Here is a 19,694-nt window from a genome sequence, read left to right as displayed (position 1 = left end):
GGCGGACGATTCAAATCTGGCGCCAACGGCCGGCAAGGGGAGGGGGGGGGGAGAGAGAAGGGAGGGTCACGTGACACGGATCCCCTGCCTGCCTCCCTGCCTGGAAGGGAGCTGGTACGAAGCTGACGTGGGCGCCGCCATGAGGGCCGAGGATCACCTGACGTGGGCGGAGCTTCCCCATTGGCCAGGCTGCAGGCTTACCCCCCCCCTCCCCCATCCCCTCCTCCCTCCCTCCCTCCCAGGACCCACACGATGAGCAAGAGGAAGAGCGGTGGGGTCTCGTACGTGAAGCCCGCGGAGCCGGCCTTCCTCAGGCGGTTTAAACAGGAGGTTGGGTTCAAAGAGGGGCCTACGGTGGAAACCAAGGTGAGGTGAGGAGAGAACGAGATCCTCTCCCCTCCTCCTCCCCCTCCTCCCTGTCACCCTGACCCCGTGTGTATGCACACGCTGTGCACATGGCCGCCCCTCTCAGGGACCTCAGTGACAATCTTTGCATTTCATGTAATCAGAGCACTCGCCTCGCAAGCCGGAGGGCCCGGGTGTGATTCCGGGGCCGGCGCGGGTGAAACCCGAGGCAAGTTTATCCCACCCCACCGCCTACGCCACGCGCCACTGGCAGTACCCAAGAACCCGGTGGTTGGTGGGTTGGCGGCTCGCTTTCCGGGGGGTAATAATCCCATCAAAGATAAATAACGGCTGTTTGTGGGGCGCTGCTGTGCGCAATTGGCTGCCGCGTTTTGCCCGCAAAATGTACAGTCAACTCAACTCTACAGTATGTCCCGTGAAGCTCTTGGTGCCGTCTCAGCGACGAGATAAAGCGCTGCATCAAACGAAAGGATTATGATTGGTGTAGCACCTTTACGATGTTGTCGAGACGTCTCAAAGCGCTTCACGGGATAAAATGTAAAGTGCAGTAACTGTATAGTATTTTGTGAGTGAGATGCGGCAGCCAGTTGCGCACAGCAATGACCCACAAACAGCCATGATGTGAGCGACCAGTTTTATTTGGGGGATTGTTGGCCAGGGCCTGGGGGGAAACTCCCTTCTCTTTTTGAATAGTATCATGGGATCTTTAACATCCACCTGAACAGGCAGACGGGACCATGGTGTTATACATGAAGACTCCGCTCGGAGACTTTCACGTGGGGGCTTCTCTACGAGACTTTACAGAGTCTGTCCTGACATTTGAAGCAGTAAGAGGGAGAGTTGTTGGAGGAAAGAAGGTGACCATAGGCAAGGTCTAAAATGTAGGTATTCAGGAGACTTTTAAGGACTGAGGTTCAGGGGGGTAAAGTGGAGGGATTGAGGTAAGGTGAACGTTTGATTGCCAATAGTGGCGGCAAGGAGCACACTGGAGGCGACGAGCAGGAGAATTATCACAAGAGAAAGGGAGGTGCAAGAGCATATACAGATTTGTAGGTGAGAGGAAGGATTGTGATATTGATCTGGAGGCAGACGGTAGAGCCTGCTGAGAACAAGGGTGGTTGTGAAGAGCAGCGCTCACCTACAGAATATACAGTCACTCTTTACAGTAAATCATGTGAAGCGCTTCGAGACGGTATGATAAAGTGCTATATCAAATGCAAGGATTATTATAACAATACGAACGGCCTTACTTGTATCTTGTGGATGGTAGCGCTGAGGAGGGTATGAAGGAAGACCAGTGTGAAAGTAACAAAGCTATGGATAAGGGTTATGATGGTTATTGTATTTATGAATTAATCCTTGCATGTGGAGTCCTGTAGCATATTGGTACCGAGCACTTGCCTCACAAGCGAGAGGACCAGGAGGGCGAAACATTAGGCAAATTTCCTTACTCCACACGCCTCTATTTACCTAACAGTAAGTAGGAACCCAGTTGTTAGGCGATTGGCGGATCACTGTCTTAAGGGTAATAATCTCTTCAAAAGTGAATAAATAAAATAACAATAATTTGATCACTCAATCTATGACTGTTTGTGGGACACTGCTGTGCGTAATTGGCTGTGGCATTTCGTCCACAAAATATATAGTCAATTCACTTTACAGTAAATTCTGTGAAGCGTTTTGAAACATCTCAATGAGATGGTTGATGGCTTTGTACGATGCAAGTTTAAGAAGACTGATGAGTAGATGATGAAAACATCAGATCATAGATAGGGCAACATTTGTAAAACTAATAAAAACATTGGAGTTCTCCGAATGTCGAATAAAGTAATTGCCTGATGTGAAACTGAGCCACAGGAAATCCTCAATCTGGGCTGAGCTAACTGATTTCAGACAAACAATGATTTTAAATAAAATGAAAAATAAGCAATCTTTGCATTTGATATACAATACAAATTACATTTGTATAGCTCCTTTCATGTCTGGAGGACATCCGAGAACGCTGGAGAGTCAGAGATTTGGACCCGATTTGGGATTCGGGAGGGTGGAGGATAGCCGAAGGTTCGGTTGAAGAGGGTTTTGAGATGCGCGTGGATGGAGTTCCATAGGGTAGGGGCAGAAAGGCTGAAGGCCCGGCCACCGATGGGCACACTGAGCCTGGTGGGGGAGAGGACTCAAGTTGCAGAGTTCTGGGTGATCTGTAGCTTGTGAAGGGAAGAGTTGTGAAGGTCGACAAGCAGGGTGTTGGAGTAGTCAAGCCTAGATTGTTGAATGCGTGGATAATAATAATCCTCGGCATTTGATATTGTGCTTTATCACGTCTTCGAGACGTCTCAAAGCGCTTCACAGAATGTGGTGTAAAGTGAATTAACTGGATATGCTGTGGGTGAAACACGCCAGCCAATTGCACACAGCAGTGTCCCACAAACAGTCGTGGATTGAAATGGCCAATTTATTATTATTAGTTTTTTGGAGGGATTATTACCCCGAAAAGGCGATCCGCCAATCGATTAACAATCGTGTTCCTACTTACTACTGGGTAAACTCAGGGGTGTGAAGTCAGGAAACTTGCCCAACATTTCACCCCTGCTGGGAATCAAACCCAGGTCCCTCGCTTATGAGGCGAGCTCAGTAATTATACTAGTAGTTAGTAGTAGTTATACTGAGCTACAAGATTCCACATGAGGGTTTCGGCAGCCAGAGAGGTGAGGCAGTAGCGGAGCCGGGCAATGTTATAGAGGTGGGGGAAGGCAATGCGGGTCATGGCACGGACGTGGGGTAGAAAGGATAGTTGAGGGTCAAACAAGACGCCAAAGTAGCGGACTGACTCAGTGAGGTGGAGTGTGCATTCTTGGATGGTGATGCTGTCAGTGCCTGAGTTGTGGAGGTGCTGACGGGAGCCAGTCAGGACCTCGGTCTTGTTGATGTTTAACTGCAGCAAGTTAGCTTGTTGAAATGTCTCAAAAGTGGTTAACAGTATACACTGTAAAGTGAATTGACTATTTTGTGGGCGAAGCACGGCAGACGGCAGACAGTTGCACACTGCAATGTCCCACAACAGATATGGAGTGAGTGACCAATTTTATTTTGGGGGGATTGTTGGCCAGGAAGCAGGGAGAAACTCCCTTCTCCTTTCGATTAGTACCGTAGGATCTTTAACATCCATTTGAACAGAGGGATGGGACCTCGGTTTAACGTCTCATCCAAAGGACGGCACCTCTGGCAATGCCACCACCCCGCCCTCCTGCCCTGGCCTTCAGCACTCATTGGAATGTAATTTTAGTTTTATGTAATTCTAAATCCCGACGTGGGACTTGAACCCACACCCTTCTTACTCAGAAGCGGGAGTGCTACCACTGAGCCAGGCTGACACTGATATTGGACATTACAATTGACTTGCACATAGATGCGTCTAAGGAAAGGGCACAGATGTGCTTTAAATGTAGCCTCGCCAATGCTTTTTGATATTTTCCAGATTTAGTGCTTGTACTATATTTATAATGAAGATGCAAAGTGTTGAAAAGGGTTTAGAAAAAACAATGAAGAAGATTGCTGTGGTTTGGGGGCACTGTCTTCCTTAAAAATGGTGGTAATTTAAAAAAACAATTGGTCTAAACATTGTGATGCACATCATTGTGTTTATAAATGGCATTTGGCTGCTTTGGTGATCTCTGGGGAATGATAGATCTCTCTTAATCAGTGGGCTATGAAGTGGAACTAACAGAGTTAAACCTGTTCCTGGGGAGGAGAGGGAGAGAGATTGAGAATAGAACAACATGAGACATAATCCATGATATCATGGGAATTGAGTGGAAGTGCAGACAGTAGTTCTTGGTGTGGAACCAGCCGAGAAATAAGGTTTTTTTTTAATTGAAGAGACTCCAAGCTAAATGTAACTTGACGCTCTGAGTTAGTTTGTGGAATAGAGTATCACCAAGTGAACAAAATCCCGACAGTCCTTACTCAGGGGTCTAAATGTAAGCAGTTGGCAAAGAGTAAACCAAGCACTAGACTTAAACCTCTGGAATATCAAGATGGCTGGAATTTTTTTGAGTTTCTGGAACAAGTTGTCTTGTGTTGGTTCTCCACCACAGGGCAAATATCTGTCAAATAGGTGATTTATTACTCTGAGGTTTGGCATAACATCTGCTGAAAGGTGTTATCTGGAGTCTGGGTTTTTGGATACAAGTATCTCCAGGGTTTGATGTCTACCTTGATTAATATGCAGAGGTAAGGAACTATTTACTGAAGTACCATCCCGCCAAATGGTGGAATCACCACTCAGTGGATAGCAGTGTGCCTCCGGGCTGTGCCATGACCCGCTCCGTCTTTCCCCATCTCTGCAACATTACCCATCTCCGCCACTGTCCCTCATCGCAGGCTGCCGAGACCCTCATCCACACATTCATTACATCCAGGCTCGACTTCGCAAACTCGCCTCTTGTCGGTCTCCTCAACTCCTCCCTCCACAGGCTGCAGATCATCCAGACCTCTGCAACCCGTGTCCTCTCCTGTACCAGGCTCTGCGACCCTCACCACCAGCCTCGCCCGGCTACACTAGCTTCCCATCACACAGAGGATACAGTTCAGGCTAATGGCCCTCACCTTCAAAACCCTCCACGGGCTTCCTCTGCCCTATCTCTGTGACCTAACCGCCTACCAACCTATCTGCTCCGTCCACTCAACGGGCTCCATCCTGCTTCACGTCCCCCACCTCACCCACACCTCACATTGGCGGGCGGGCCTTCAGCCACTCCGAGCCCACCCTCTGGAACTCCATCCCGTAGTCCCGCCGCCTTGCTCCCTCCCTTGCCTCCTTCAAGACCTGTCTCAAGAACACTCCCCTTCGACTGTGCTTTCAGTCACTCTCCTTCCTCCCCTCTGCCCTCCACCCTCCCTGATCCCGACACTCAGCTTGGGTCCGAAACCTTGATTGTCTAGCACCTTGGGATGTCCTCCCGACGTGAAAGGCGCTATACAAATTTAATTTTGTTATTGTTTTTGAGTGACCAAATTATTATTATTTTTATTTGAAGGGATTATTACCCCCAGAAATCAATCCCATCAATCAACTAACAACCGGGTTCCTAGTTTCTGCTCAGTGAACAGAGATGTGTGGAGTAACAAGACTTGCCCAACGTTTTGCCCAGTCGGGAATCAAACCCAGGTCGTCTCGCTTGCGAGGCTAGTGCTCAAACCACTAAGCTACTGGATCATAGTCGACTTCATACCCATTCCTTTTAATTATTTTTGTGCACGTTTCAGAGGCAACAACTCCCAGAAGACAATGACAGTGGACAGAGTGATGGAGACGATGAACAGCCGCAGGTGGTAGTTATCAAACAGGGTGACCTGACAGCTGAAGAAGCTGCAAAAGCCAAACTCGCAGAAAGCTCAAACAAGAAATGTATGTAAATCTTCAATTTCCATAACCTTGAAAGTGCCATTGCCAGCACTTTTCTAGTTTTGGTATAGTTCTACGCGGGCCGGTAACATACAGAAATTGCACAAGTGCTTGTTCTTGATGTGTGAGTCAACACAGTGGGTATTGGTCATTTATATGACTGTAGAAGGCACCACAGCCAAGCCCAATGCCATCATCAACTGATGTTCCCAGATACATCTTCCAGTAGGGATCACTGGTTAGTGAATAGGGGTGGGAGCACTGCCTGATTTTGCCCTCTAAAACTAGTTGTAGAACCTCAAAGGCTTCCCCATCTCAGATTAGTTGATTGAGGATTATACCTAAGTAATACTGCTCTATTCGGTTTAATATGACTTGGGGCTAGGGTGGAAGGCAGTGTTTTAACTTATTTATTTGACTATTTAAAGCCTATGGTAGTTTCAAGCAGATTTTAAAAAGCAGGGGGAGACGATAGAGGAATCTTAATTGGTTCAAAACCAGAGTCATGGAATATAACTAGCCTCTAAATTACCTGAGCTAGAGATCAGCCAAGGTTCCTCCCTGTTGATCAGCACTGGAACAGGCTTGAGTCGTGCAGACAATATCTTGCATTTATATAGCACCTTTCACACAGAGTTGTGTCATGGAATGCTTCATGTTACCTAGCGCTTGGACATAATCTGGTTCAACTGTGTATCAATGAATAGCGCTACATCAAATGTAGTTTTTAAAAATTCTTACCTATATTTATTAATTCATCAATTGGCAGTGTAAATTCAAAATTAAGCTTTTCTCAATCTCTCTTGTTATACAAAGTACATTTCCGATAAAGTATTCGCTAAAGGAATGAAGCAATACTTGCCACTTTTGACTAGTTTCCAGTACTTCCAAAACAATGGAATATGGTTTGCAATTTCTGAAGGCTATCAAATTCTCCAAAGGGCTACAGAGAAAAACAGTTGGCTGTGGGCAGCAGTGTTATTGCCCAGGCAACCAGATTCAATTCTGCAAATTTCACAACAATTTTACAAATGAAATGTTTCAATTTGTTCATAAGGGACAAAAGTTACACCTAGTACAGTGATATACACATATGAATCGTAATAATGGTGAGTGAGAATGATTACAATGAAGATAATCTCATTGTAAAGTTCAGGTGACAATCCATTCAATCTACGTTGCTATGCTTCATAGCATGCTCCAAATCCTTCTATGCAATTTTAATGTAATTGCTCTCAGCCACCCATAAATCTATCTTATGAGAGTGGATGTTGGTAGATGAGTGGAATTACAGGTAAAGACTTTAGAGAATGTAAAATGAGAAATGTAACTAAATGTTCAGTCTTGAGGACAAAAATAAATTAGTTTCCCTTCTGGAAAATGAAAAGGGAATTCAGTTGTTTAATTTTTATTTCTCATTTTTGAATTGCTTTCAGCTGAGGAGCCAGAGCCTGAGGATGGGAAGATTGTGTTTAGAAAACCAGCAAAGCGTTCTTCAGAGGACAAGTTTACAGGTCTGACCGCCACTTCTAGTAAAAAGAAGAAAGAAGAACAGAAAGAGTGGACAGACTCCAAAGATTCAGAGAGCAGACCAAAACAAGTCAAAAACAGCAGTTTGCTCTCCTTTGGAGATGATGAAGATGATGACTAGAGCAGGAGGTACTATATTCACTTTGGGCCCGTCAGTAAGAGCTCTGGTAACATTGTTCCCCTATGCATTTTATATGAACTCAATTCAACAATCCAGGCAACATGTATCATTAGCTTGGCATGAAATCTCCATATAATGGTTTGACCCAATATATAAGATTCATGGTAATCGTATCGTGGTATCTTTCCACAATCTTGTTGTCATTTGGGGTATTGTGGTACAGTAAAAAAACTTGGGTACATTTAAAGAAAATGGGTTCAAGCAAACTGGTAATTTCAGAGAAAATATATACCTTTTCATTTTCTGAGCATCCCCTTATACTGCTCGTTTTAAGTGATTTATAATAAGCAGCGTGTCCTGCATTCTATTATATCTTGGTTCATTATGGAAGAAAATAAACTGGTAACATGGGCCTTGGATAATAAGTCTCTATTTTAGCCTTTCCAGAGGGCTCTTACTAGTGACTCCCATTTGTAATATAGTGCAGAAATTGTGATTCCAGGTGGGAATGTCTAGGATAAACTTATAAGGAGTCTGGAAATGTATTTACACAAAAATGAAGCTGCATCTATTTGTGCTTTTATCCGTATCAAGTTTAACTGTTGACTTGTTTTGCATATTTTGTCCAGTTGTTGCATGTTAACATTAAAGTACTTACTGATTGTGAACAATGTACGCTGTGTTTTATATTTGTGGAAGATTGTCTTGTATGAACTGTAGCTTCCTTTCAATAAAATAGATTCCCTCAGACTCTAAAGCTCTTTATTGAAAACATGTCTAGCTTATTGAAAAAATAATTAATAACTTAAGCTTAAAAAAATCAGTTCTTCCTCTATCACTGAAAACATTGTAATGTGAAATCGCTTGAACTCAAAAATGAAGATCTGATTTTGAGTTGGGACAGAGGTCACGTTGACAATTTCCCAATGGGTATCCAATCTTAGTCTTATTGTGAAGAGGCTTAGCATTTCACCACCTTCAAGAAGAGGGCAGACAGGTTTATAAAGATTTTTTGATAAGAGTACTGCAGTCTATTTTTCCCTTATTTTAAGTAATAATAATAATCTTGCATTTGTAATAAGCCTCATCACGTCGGAAGGACATCTCAAAGCGCTTCACAGAAATTACTGTCAAATGGAGTGACTGGGCATTTGTAGGTGAATGCGGCAGCACAATTGTGATAGAATCATTAGATAGATATTTACAGCAAGGAAGGAGGCCATTCATCCCATTGTACTTGTGCTGTTTCTTTGAAAGAACTCCTGTATATCTGTTTGGTTTGCCTACCTTATTTTTGCTTTACCTTATTTTTTTATTCTCTCTTCTTCATTAATTTGACCCTTTCTCCAATGCAGAGGGATTTTGAGATGGTTCCAGAGAGCAGGGATGGAATGGCTGAATGCCCACCGATGCGGAGGTAGAAAGGGGGTGGGGATGTGAATCAGGCTGGGGTACGCTAAATGGAGGAAGCAACGGGGCAGTAGAGTCGCAGAGAGAGGCTGAGGTGAGGCCCGTGGAGGCATTAGAAAATGAAGGGAATCTTGATTTCAATGCACTGATGGTTGGGGAGCCAGTGTAGCTGAGTGAGATGGGGACCTCCAGGCCCAGAACTGTCCCCAACGTCTCAGGAATCTGAATCCTTCCTTCCTGCACCTCCGACAACATATTCACCTGCCCAATCTTACAATCTTGACTACACTGGTACCTTGGGGTGTGACTCCATTCAGGACTCATAGTTCTGTCGTTTATAAAAGTACTTGTCTTAATCGTGGAGTACCCTATTAATACTGTACTATTATCCTATTAATACTACCGCCCTCCCCCCAGCAGCTAGCCACTTGCTCCATGGTCCTGTGACATTTCTCATGGCTGTATCTTGCCCTGGATTGCACCTGTCAACTTTTTCTACCCTTGTGCATGGTCACCCACTTCCTCGCTAACTATTGATCTGTGGATTGACCACCTCGTGAAGTGTGTTTTTGTCTTCCTGTATGTTACAGAGGTCCCCAGCCACCCTCAAGCTCAGAAACGTAGAGCTCGAGTGCGGCCAAGTTCCCCCCATGTTGGTCATCCATGACACAATGGGTTGAGGAACACTCACACCATAGAGGCTTTGCACACGATGAGCATCAGCTATCCATCGATAGTAACTAATCTGATCCCTTATTAAAGTTCACCTAACACAAGCACAACAGTTAAGCACTTACCAGAGAATGAGCCCCAAAGCTCACTCATCATTGAATCCTAACCATTGAATTTGTGCTGTCATTAAATTGTTCCATTACTTGAGTGTATATTCCATGTATGTGTTTTCTTAATTGTCGTTAGAATAGTGTACTGGACATTTTTCTTGAATTCAGTAATGTGTGTCCAGTGAAATCAGTAAGAGACACGGTTCTGAATGAAGTTGCGCACTCCAGCGAAATACAATACTAACTGGATACTGAGAAGCAGTTATGCTGATTTACAGCCTGAAACAAATGACAATGAAATGAGAATGTGGAAAACCATGTTGATAGGTTGTTAAATCCTAAAGCATATCAGTCTTTGACAACCACAGAATGAGCCTGTGAATTTATCGAGAGAAAGCTGGTTGTTGTGCACTGTGAGAAGTCATGGAGCAGAATTGTAAACTGGTTAAATAGGAGGCTTGTTGAGCTATTTTTAGTTGAAGAAGAGCAATCTGTTTCTTTGGAACATAACTCATCTCCTAATGGCCTTTGTAATGGGTTTGTAATCCATAGTGCTCTTGAGCTCATAAAATCCGACTCATTGTAATTTGACTCTCTTTTAGTGACTATGCAATGGGCAACAAACGACGTTTCCAAATTTAAAAAATGAATTTGTGACTCTGCAAGAAATCATGAAATGCACTTGTAAATGAATTAATTGGACTGTTTGGCACAACAAAAATGTTAAAAATACAGAATGATTACAATAGTATACATGTTTCAATTTCAACACAATCAATAATGAAACTGCATAAAAACACCTATTTAAAAATTGTTAAGATTTGAACACACAACATTGATGTGTAGATGAAGAGTCAGTTTTATATGAAGAAACTGGGGGTGGAGGGTGGGGAGGGGGAGTTAAGGGGGAGCTCCACCTCCTGGAGCTTATCTGGCTCCAATGTTGTTAGCAGACAGAATACAAATTACAATAACCTTTGCATTTGATATAGTACCTTTCACTTCGGGAGGACATCCCAAAGCACTTCGCAATGGAATATTGAAATAAAGTCAATACTTTGTGGCTGTCTCACCAGCACTCCAGAGCACTGCTGATGACAGCCCAGTTAGCCTGAATCATCCGTAGGACTTGGGAGAGACAGACTGGAGATTGGGAGCGGGGATTGTTCCTAATTTTGCTCTTGTTAATCGCGTGAGCCAAAGTTCATAATTGGTCAGGTGATCCGAGCTGGACAGGCGTTGTTCTCAACGGCACATCTCCCGGTATCCTGGCCAACAAATCCCCCAAATAAAATTGGTCACTCACGCCTTCGCTGATTGTGGAACATTCCTGTGAGGAAACTACTGCATTCGCCCACAAAGCACTGTTGCTCCACTTTACAATATATCCTGTCGAGTACTTTGGGATATCCTCCCGAAGTGAAGGGTACTATATCAAATGCAAAGTTTATTGTTATTTGTATTCTGTCTGCTAACAGCTAGGAATCTCATGTCAGACATGAGGCATAAATTCCTAGACGTGGCTGGAATGAATTATATTGAAACTAGAGAATAAATGTACAATCAATGCATGACATCTGTCTGGTGGCATCAAGGTGAGTTTAAATTCTCTTAAAAGTAAGAAACTTCCCCGATGATGAAGAACATTTATCCACTGAGCAGCAACATCATACAGCTTGGAAGGCTTCAGGTTCAATTGAGGTCTCAGGTAGGACAGAAGTGGGGGGGAAACTAGCTCCCCAACAGGCCTTGGGATTGTCAGGTAAATTGGGGGGTGCTGAATTGTGGGGGTGGCCAATTTGGCATAAAACATCTGTGCATTTAAAGACTTTGTCAGGACTTAAATAGAACTTCCGAAATAGGCTGGGCAGGGTGGTAAGCATCCGGAGCCAATCATGGGGGTATTCGGGAAATTTCCTAATTTCCCATATCCCTGTTGGAGGGGGTTTGGAGAGGACAGTGAAGGGAATAACAGTTCCTGCTCAAGTTATTCAGTGAGCCCTGATAGAATGAAAGTGTGTGAACATTGGTTCACGACATGATTTGTTTGATTAGTTGAGTTCGGATCTTTGGAAATCGTGCTTAAGTTATACAGCGCTCTTGAAAGGCTGCATCTAAAGTACAGCATACATTCTGGTCACCACAACACACAGTGTCTGTGAGTGCGTGCATCTCTCTCTGGGTTTTGTGTGCGGTGGTGGGCCAAGCAGTCAGGACACTGGCAAGCTTGGCGAGCAATGTTGGGTGTTTGGCGGATCTCTCGGCCTTCAAATGTAGGCAGGATGGAAACGGACCATTCGGCCCTTTGGGCCTACGCTGATGTTTCCACACACACATCCACATTGCTGACCTCCTGTAGCCCCACAATGAGCAATGCCGTTTTTTTGTGGATCTCCAGCGCCCCTTCCCCGCCACCCCTCGAGTAGGCCACCCAGTTTTTGTGAAAGAAAACATTAATTTTTTTTACAACCATCTAATATGTGTTTTTTTTCTGTTTAGTTTTTATCAATAAATTGAAAAAAATTGTAGGTTGGCAGTAAAATGTACTTCAACAGCATCAATCAATTCCCTGAAAATTTCCCCCAAACCTGGCAAATTTCCCTGCAGTTTGGGGGCAAATATTTCTGCAGTTTTGGGCAAATATTTCCACAATTTTTTATTGACCCTGACTATGAGCAACAATTAGATAAGTTAAAAAGAGGCACTTGAGGGGACCTTATTGGAAGTACATAAGACTTTAATCGGAATTGAGAAAGTAAACCCAAAACACATGTTCAGGGTTTCAAAAGGCAATTTAAGGGTAGACTATAAAAATACAGTGCTATTCAGGTGTCAGTCTGATTCGGGTAGGGTTCTCTCTTTTGTATCGTAATGCTGTGGATTCAAACCCCACTTCAAGACTTTGCACCTAGGTTGACACCAGAATGTATTACTCTGTTGGTGGTGGCATCCTTTGGATGAGATGTTGAATGTATTGCTCTGGTGGGTCATGCAATACTATTTGAAAGAGGAGACTTTCTCCTGAGGTCTGTCCCACCAACAATAGTAACCCTTGCATTTAATATAGCACCTTATCACAGCACCAAAACACTCAAAGTGTGTCAGACAATTTACAGTAAAGTGTAGTCAATGTGAATTTGTTGGTGAATGCAGCAGTCAATTTTCACAAAGCAATGTCCACAATCAGCCATGAAGTGAATGATCAATTTTAACAGAGGATTATTGGCCAGGATATCAAGAGAAATTCCTTGAGATTAATTGACCATTCACCTCCCTTGTGTGTGGAGCTTTGCTGTGTGCAAAATGGCTGCTGTGTTTGCCTACACTTGACAGTAATTACTGTAAGGAACTTTAAGACCTATTGACATCATAACTTTGGGACCCCCATCACACCAGTCCGTGCCAGGCTGCACTGCCTCCCAATTACCGAACGGATCGACTTCAAGATCCTCTCACTTGTTTTCAAATCCCTTCATGTCCTCACACCTTCCTACCTATCGAACCGACTTGCCCCCCACTCCACCACCCGCTGTTTCCTCTTGTCCAGCTCCGGCCTCTTGTTCGTCCCTCGCCCTCTCCGCTCCACCATCAGTGGCTGTGCTTTCAGCCACTATACCCCAACGCACTGTATCTCTCTCCCCAATCCCTCAGCCTTGCCCCCTCCCTCCATGCTTTCAAATCCTGCCAAATGCCTTCCTTTTTGCTCATGTTTACGGTCACCCCCCCCCCCATCCCCCTCCCTCTGCCCCTGGTCTCGGGGGTCAGACTCCATCACTGTCAAGTGCTCCTGGAGGCTACGCCACGTGAAGGGCGCTGTGTAAATGCAAGTTGTTGTTGTGAGCACAATATCAAATGCAAGCCCAGCGAAGGGCGCTATACAAGTGTAATTTGTTTTGGCATGACAAGTAGAAGTGCACCTTGATATCCAGCAGGTGGCAGTATTATATTTCTACTAAAATGTCCCAATGAGCCAGAAAGTACTGAAGATAAAAAGAGAAATGACGGCTGCTGTAAATCTTAAATAAAAACAACAAATAATCCTGAAAATGTATTGCAGGTGAATCCACACTCTATTAGTGTGTATATCAAATGCAAAGATCTTATAAATTATTAAACGCTCAAAATTCAAATAAAGCTTTTGTAAATTACTATTTTTTAGCAAAAATAGTAATGTCTAAATTGAGTCTGATCTACCAGTTGGGTACTTATTCTTACTCTTTAATCTTGCTGTAAGATGTAAAACTCATATCTGTTACAGAGGAGACAGTGGAGTTAGAAAAACTGAGTACATTCAGTAGAAAATGGGAGCATGCACCTGTTGTCAATCACTCCATGGCTGTTTGTGGAATATCGCTGTGTGCAAATTGGTTGCCATGTTTCTACCACAAAACACACAGTCACTCCACTCTACAATATGTCCTGCAAAGCGCTTTGGGACGTCTCGGCGACATGATGACCTGCGAGACTAGCTTGTGTGACATACAGGGAGTACCCAGCAGGAGATACATTTTCACCCCCAAGATGTTTTTCCCAGTTTTTTTTTGCTGTCTTGATGTTATCCCATTATACAGGGCCAGGTGAGCATACGTCTTTCATTTAACAGTCATGCCAGCTGTGCTGCATGTACACGCCCAGATATTCAGTCTTTCTTAGTTCTATGAAATCTCCAGGTGCATCACACGGAGCAAATGTTGAATATTTTAGTAATAAAATAAAAGTGGCCTGATGGCAGGATGGGCTGGCATGCTGCCCTTCCTCTTCTGAGACCTGACTTGAAACCAGTCCCAATCTGTCGGGCTGAAAGTCTCCTCTGTGCTGGTAATTTGGCTGCTTTTAAAACTTTAAGACTAAAAGCACTGTAAATCGGATTCTTTTCACATACTGGCTTAGATTCTGTATGTTAATTTTTAAGAGCTATCTTTTCGACAGCACTTTTGGCCACCTTCTCCTCCAGCTCCTACCACCCCTTCCCTGCTAGTTCGGACTGCTAATCAGCAGCGTGAAGCACTTTACAATGTCCTTCCAAGGTGAAAGATGCTATATATAAACATAAATTGTTGGTGTAAGTGGACTGGATTCCTTTCATGAGCTTCCTACTTCATATCCCTTTATTATGCTGCATACTACATTCCTCCGTTGTCACCTACGGCAAAACTTTTGGTTACAACGGTGAATTGAATCCTGTCAGTAACTGAAATGTGTCACGGCTTCCAGCTGCAACGTTGCTCCAATGAGCTCAAATCACATCTCATATCAGAGCAGAGTTCCCAGGGGTCAGTCTGACACACATTGAGTTACCTGTGGGATTCAAGATTTATGAATCTTGTACTGAACATCACATTATTAGACCCTGGGGTCCCCAATCCTTGGCTCTTGCCAACCTGTGCCTAATATTTTCTGGAATTAGGTAAGCAAGATGTATCCCTCCAGGCAGAGAGTGTGCATACCATTCTAACAATCTCTCTGGATTTTCCATATGTAATTGGGATGCATGGAATTCTCAGTTTGATTTGGATATGTTTAGCATGGTGATTGGTTTTCCATGTGTCAGACACCCGGCTGACCAAAAAATATAGAGTCCTGTACACCATAAGTTCTGATCTAGTTCAAATGATCCTTTTGGGTTAGGGCTTTGACTGGCTTGGATGCAGGAACTCCAGATATCCTCCAATTGACTGAGAGTCAGCTGGAGGAAATAGGATGGGAGAGGGGCTGGATACAGAAGCATCTGTGACTTTCAGAGTCAGTACATGAACTTCAGCATGTTCACTTACTGTGATATCACATTTTCAGATAATGGTGATCCTGTGATTGTCGATGTGTAAAAATACTGCTGTGTAATTACATTTAAGTTAGAAAAGGATTATTCCAAGTCTCGCCACGCCTTTGGGTGTCAGCCTGGCTCAGTTGGTTGCACTCTCATCCCTGTGTCATAAGCACGTGGGTTCAAGGCGCAAGTTAGGACATGGAACTTATAGTCTAAGATGATATTCCAATCCAGTGTCGGAGGTATGTTGTATTGTTGATGCTGTCCTTTGGATGAGATACTAAACCAAGGTACTATTAAGGTGGATACCATGGCACTATTTGAAAAGAGAGGGGAGTTTTTCCTGATGTCCTGGTCAACAACCACCCAAATAAAATTGGTAATTTGTTTCATGGCTGTTCATAGGATTTTGTTATGTGCAAATGGCCTGCCATGATCACCTACAAATACACAACCATTGTACTTCACAAAGTGCTTTGAAGCACTTTGAAATGTTCTCCTGATATAAAAAGAAACAAGGATTATTATTATTCTTACACAAAATAATTAAAGTGCATTGGGTTGAGTGGGGAAGTAGAATTGATTAGGTGGCTTAGATGTTTTATGTGAAGGAAACCCCACCAATTCTGATCTAATGGGCTAAATGGTTTGTTACTCTATGTTAAATGGACACTATCCTGGGTGAGGGGTGCTATATAAATGCAAGTTGTTGTTGTTGAATGAATTAAAATTACAACAGATTCTTAACAGATTACAGGGTTAAAGTTACACTTCGTCTCAGCCTATCAGACCATTTGTTTTAAAATTCAAGGTTGCACCCATTAGAAAATTCTGAAATGCAGTTTTAATTTGGAAGACAGTCCTTCTTAAGAATTGCAGGATAAAAAGGCTTCCAAATTCACAGTGAGTTTAAGAATTTTCCACAATTTTAGCCAATCCTTAAATGTCAAGACAACTGTCTTGCAGACTGACTAGGTGGAAATTGTGGCCTTCGACTTGTTATATCAAATCTGTTACGAAATATTGCATTTTTCACCCAAAGATTCCATAATGGCAATGCATTGCTGGGTTGCTTCTCAGAGGAATGTTGTGCCATGTCTGAGGACGGGGGGGAGGGAGGGAGGTCAGAGCTGAAAAGCAGAATGTTGAACATGATGGAGTTTTAATTTGATCAATTGTTTTGGGGAATCAGAGAGTACCTGTGCAGATGATGGAGTGAGTGGACCGTTATTTAGATCAGTGGTGGCCAAACATTTTGTTCGGCCAACCAAATAACTTCTTGATTGAATATTTCTTGATTTATGGCCACACCATTCATATCGCTACTCAGTACTAATGGAGACAAAATATTGATTTAACACAGGCTTACCTAGACTAGTGCGAGGGTTCCGCGAGCCACTTCTTGATGCCCATGGGTTGACCACCACTGATTTAGATGTTGCCATTGGTGCTTTGGTTTCGACTAGATGGAGTGAATAGAGTAAGACTCCATCATCAATAACCTCAGGGTACATCAACTCAGAAGTATAATTATAAGAGTATATCAGGTAGGTAAGGATATATCAGCAATACGCAAGTCAGGGAGTGTAGCATAGCTGTGATAGAGAATGACATGCCCTGATAAAGGAGGACATGTGAAGACAAGAAACTCATCTTCCACATCAGAACCAAACAAAGTTGAAGAGTAATCTCACTGGTACCTGGTTTTAATGTGGGGATAGTCTCAAGGTAATGTGAGAGAAAAGATCTCAAAGACTGAAATTTAGAGTCTGTTTGAAGTCTTGCCACATCCCGTGTTGAATGTAGTGTCATGCAAACGTTCCAACTTGTCCCACATCAAAGGACTATCATCACCTTTGGAGAATTAAAGCAGATGTCTCGCACTGACATATTTCACACCAGCTGCAATGTACCACTGGGACTGGAAGAGCTTCATCTCCTGATTGGCAAGCTGAAAACAATTAAAGGGAATTAAACTGAAGATTAAGGTGGAAAAAAAGTTTATAAATGTTGTAAAGAACCGGAAAGGATGACTTTTGGGCTGAGTATAAGACTATGCTGAAGCAGGTAAAAGAGGTAGAGAATTAGGGATCCAAGAGAGAACTGGGAAGGGAAAGAGTAGCAGATGCAAAACATAATGGCATGAAATCCTTCTAATATTATAATACCAAAGGATGATCAGGGAAGGTGGCAAATGGTGGATAAGGCCAGAACTCCAAGAACTCATTTAAAAACACACTTGATGGTGCAGGGAAAGGATACTAGAGGTTATTGAAGAAGGATGAGATAATAATAATAATAATCCTTATATTTGGTCAGGAGGATGTTTTTCACATTGGGAGGATGTCTCAAAGTGCTTTACGGGATATACTTTGTAGGCAAAACATAGCAGCTAATTTGCACAAAACCAGCCATGCTTCCGGTTACCTAGCAGTAAGCTTTCTGGGGGTAATAAGCCTTTCCCTGTGAAATGCTTTGAGATGTTTTGATGCTTTAGGCTCTATAACAAACACATGGATTATTCTTATTGTACCTCCTTGAAACAAAAAGTACCTAGAATTCTGCTCTTTTACATGAACTTTCAGCGCATGAGTCTGAGGAATCCAGTGTGAGTACAAATGGCGCAATGTGGAAGATAATGGTAGATTGCAAATATCCTTGGTCTGGGTAATTTCACCCCACAGGTAAAAAGAATAATAATCCGTACACCACCTTTCATGTTGGGAGGACAGATCAAAGTGCTTCACAGGATATATTGTAAAATGCAGTGATTATATTTTGTGCAGCCAATTTTGTGCAGAGCAATGTCCCACAAACAGACATGAAGTGAATGACAAATTTTATTTGGGGGATTGTTTATGATATAATAATAATTCTTGCCTTCGATATAACGCTTTTCACATCTTCTGAATGTCTAAAAGCGCTTCGCAGAATATACTGTGAAGTGAATTGACTGTATATTTGTGGGCGAAATGCGGCAGCCAAATGTACGTTTGCCAGGACACCAAGAGAAACTCCCTTCTCTTTTTGAATAGTGCCATGGGATCTTTAATGTCAACCAGAACAGTCAAATGGGAAGTTGGTTTAACATCTTATCCGAAGGACAGTACCTCCGACAATGCAGCATACCCCCGGCATTGTCCAGACTAGTCTTGACATGGGGCTAAGGGATGTGTCTGCCTCTGCCTGTCCATACCACATATTATCACTGAATCAGCGAGACAAGAAAAGTTATGGGAATGCAAACACTGAAGTAAACCTTTTCTCCATCTCCTGAACTCCTGAGGTTTCAAGTCACCTGCAAGTTAGCATTAATTAACATTTTTAAAAAAATTAGTGTTCACAGTGTGAACAGACAGCCCGCATTCTGTTCAACTTGCGAAAGGCTACATGATAAAAAAAATGACAAAGAATTCAACACCCCACAGAGCTCTTTGTCAACTCTTCAGAAGATGTCAGGCATTTTTGATCACTGAGTGTCTCAAAGGCTCTGTCAGCCCCAATCTGTTCACTTCAGAATGACAGGAAAGAAAAGCTTTGTTGGAACATGACTTCCTATAAGATAAATATTGTGTCGTGGAACAAAGCGACACGCTCAATGAAGCCAGCTTCATTCTTCAAACGGGAAAGCAAATCTGGTGACCTGCCTGGCAAGGTATGCATCTGGAGCGATTGCTCCTTAACTAGTCACAGGCCAGAATCGCTGTCCTTCGGGTGAGAAATTAAATTAAGGTCTTCTTCGCTTGTTCCCCCCAAAGTCTGTGGATGCTGGATCATTTCAAATTTTCAAGACTGAGGTGGATAGCTATTTGTTAGGTCAGGGTATCAAGGGATATGGGGTAAGGGCAGGTATTAGGAGTTGAGGTACAGATCAGCCGTGATCTTATAGAATGGCAGAACAGGCTCGAGGGGCTGAATGGCCTACTCCAGGTCTTATGTTCCTATGGTCAGGTGGACGCTAAAGATCCCACAGCTCTATTCGAAAAGAGAAGAGAATTTTTCCTGCCGAGGCTCTGGCCACAATCCTTCAGTCATTCTTGGCTGTGAGAGTTGTGCCAGAAGCCTGGAGGGCTGCCAGGGTAACACCTCTGTTTAAGATCTGCCTGTAAACTGGATAAGAGGCAAGAACAGTAAAGCAACAGTAAGAGCGTTCAGAAGGAATGAATAGGTTTCCCTTGCTACATATTAAATGTTAATAGCTCGTGAATTCACTGCTGTGGTGGGGAAGGTTAACAGAAGTGGCACAAGGCATCTGGTGCATGCAATAACATTGTGTTACATTGGCCTTAAAGGATTGTCATGATAAACAATATA

The 19,694-nt window shown here is 43.3% G+C and overlaps 1 protein-coding gene across 1 annotated transcript; it reads left to right on the top strand.

Annotated features, from left to right (window-relative positions):
* Positions 1-225: 225 nt before the first annotated feature.
* On the top strand, positions 226-8,171 carry kiaa1143 (KIAA1143 ortholog). Its single transcript, XM_007901674.2, has 3 exons — positions 226-366; positions 5,632-5,773; positions 7,207-8,171. Exons 1-3 carry the CDS (start codon positions 253-255, stop codon positions 7,419-7,421), a joined length of 471 nt encoding a protein of 156 aa, XP_007899865.1. The 5' UTR covers positions 226-252; the 3' UTR covers positions 7,422-8,171.
* The last annotated feature ends 11,523 nt before the right edge of the window (positions 8,172-19,694 follow it).

Source organism: Callorhinchus milii, unplaced genomic scaffold, assembly GCF_018977255.1.
Source record: "Callorhinchus milii isolate IMCB2004 unplaced genomic scaffold, IMCB_Cmil_1.0 Scaffold2, whole genome shotgun sequence".
Lineage (NCBI taxonomy): Eukaryota > Metazoa > Chordata > Chondrichthyes > Chimaeriformes > Callorhinchidae > Callorhinchus > Callorhinchus milii.
Note: the sequence above shows the minus strand (reverse complement) of the source record. Positions and strands in the feature narration are given on the sequence as shown.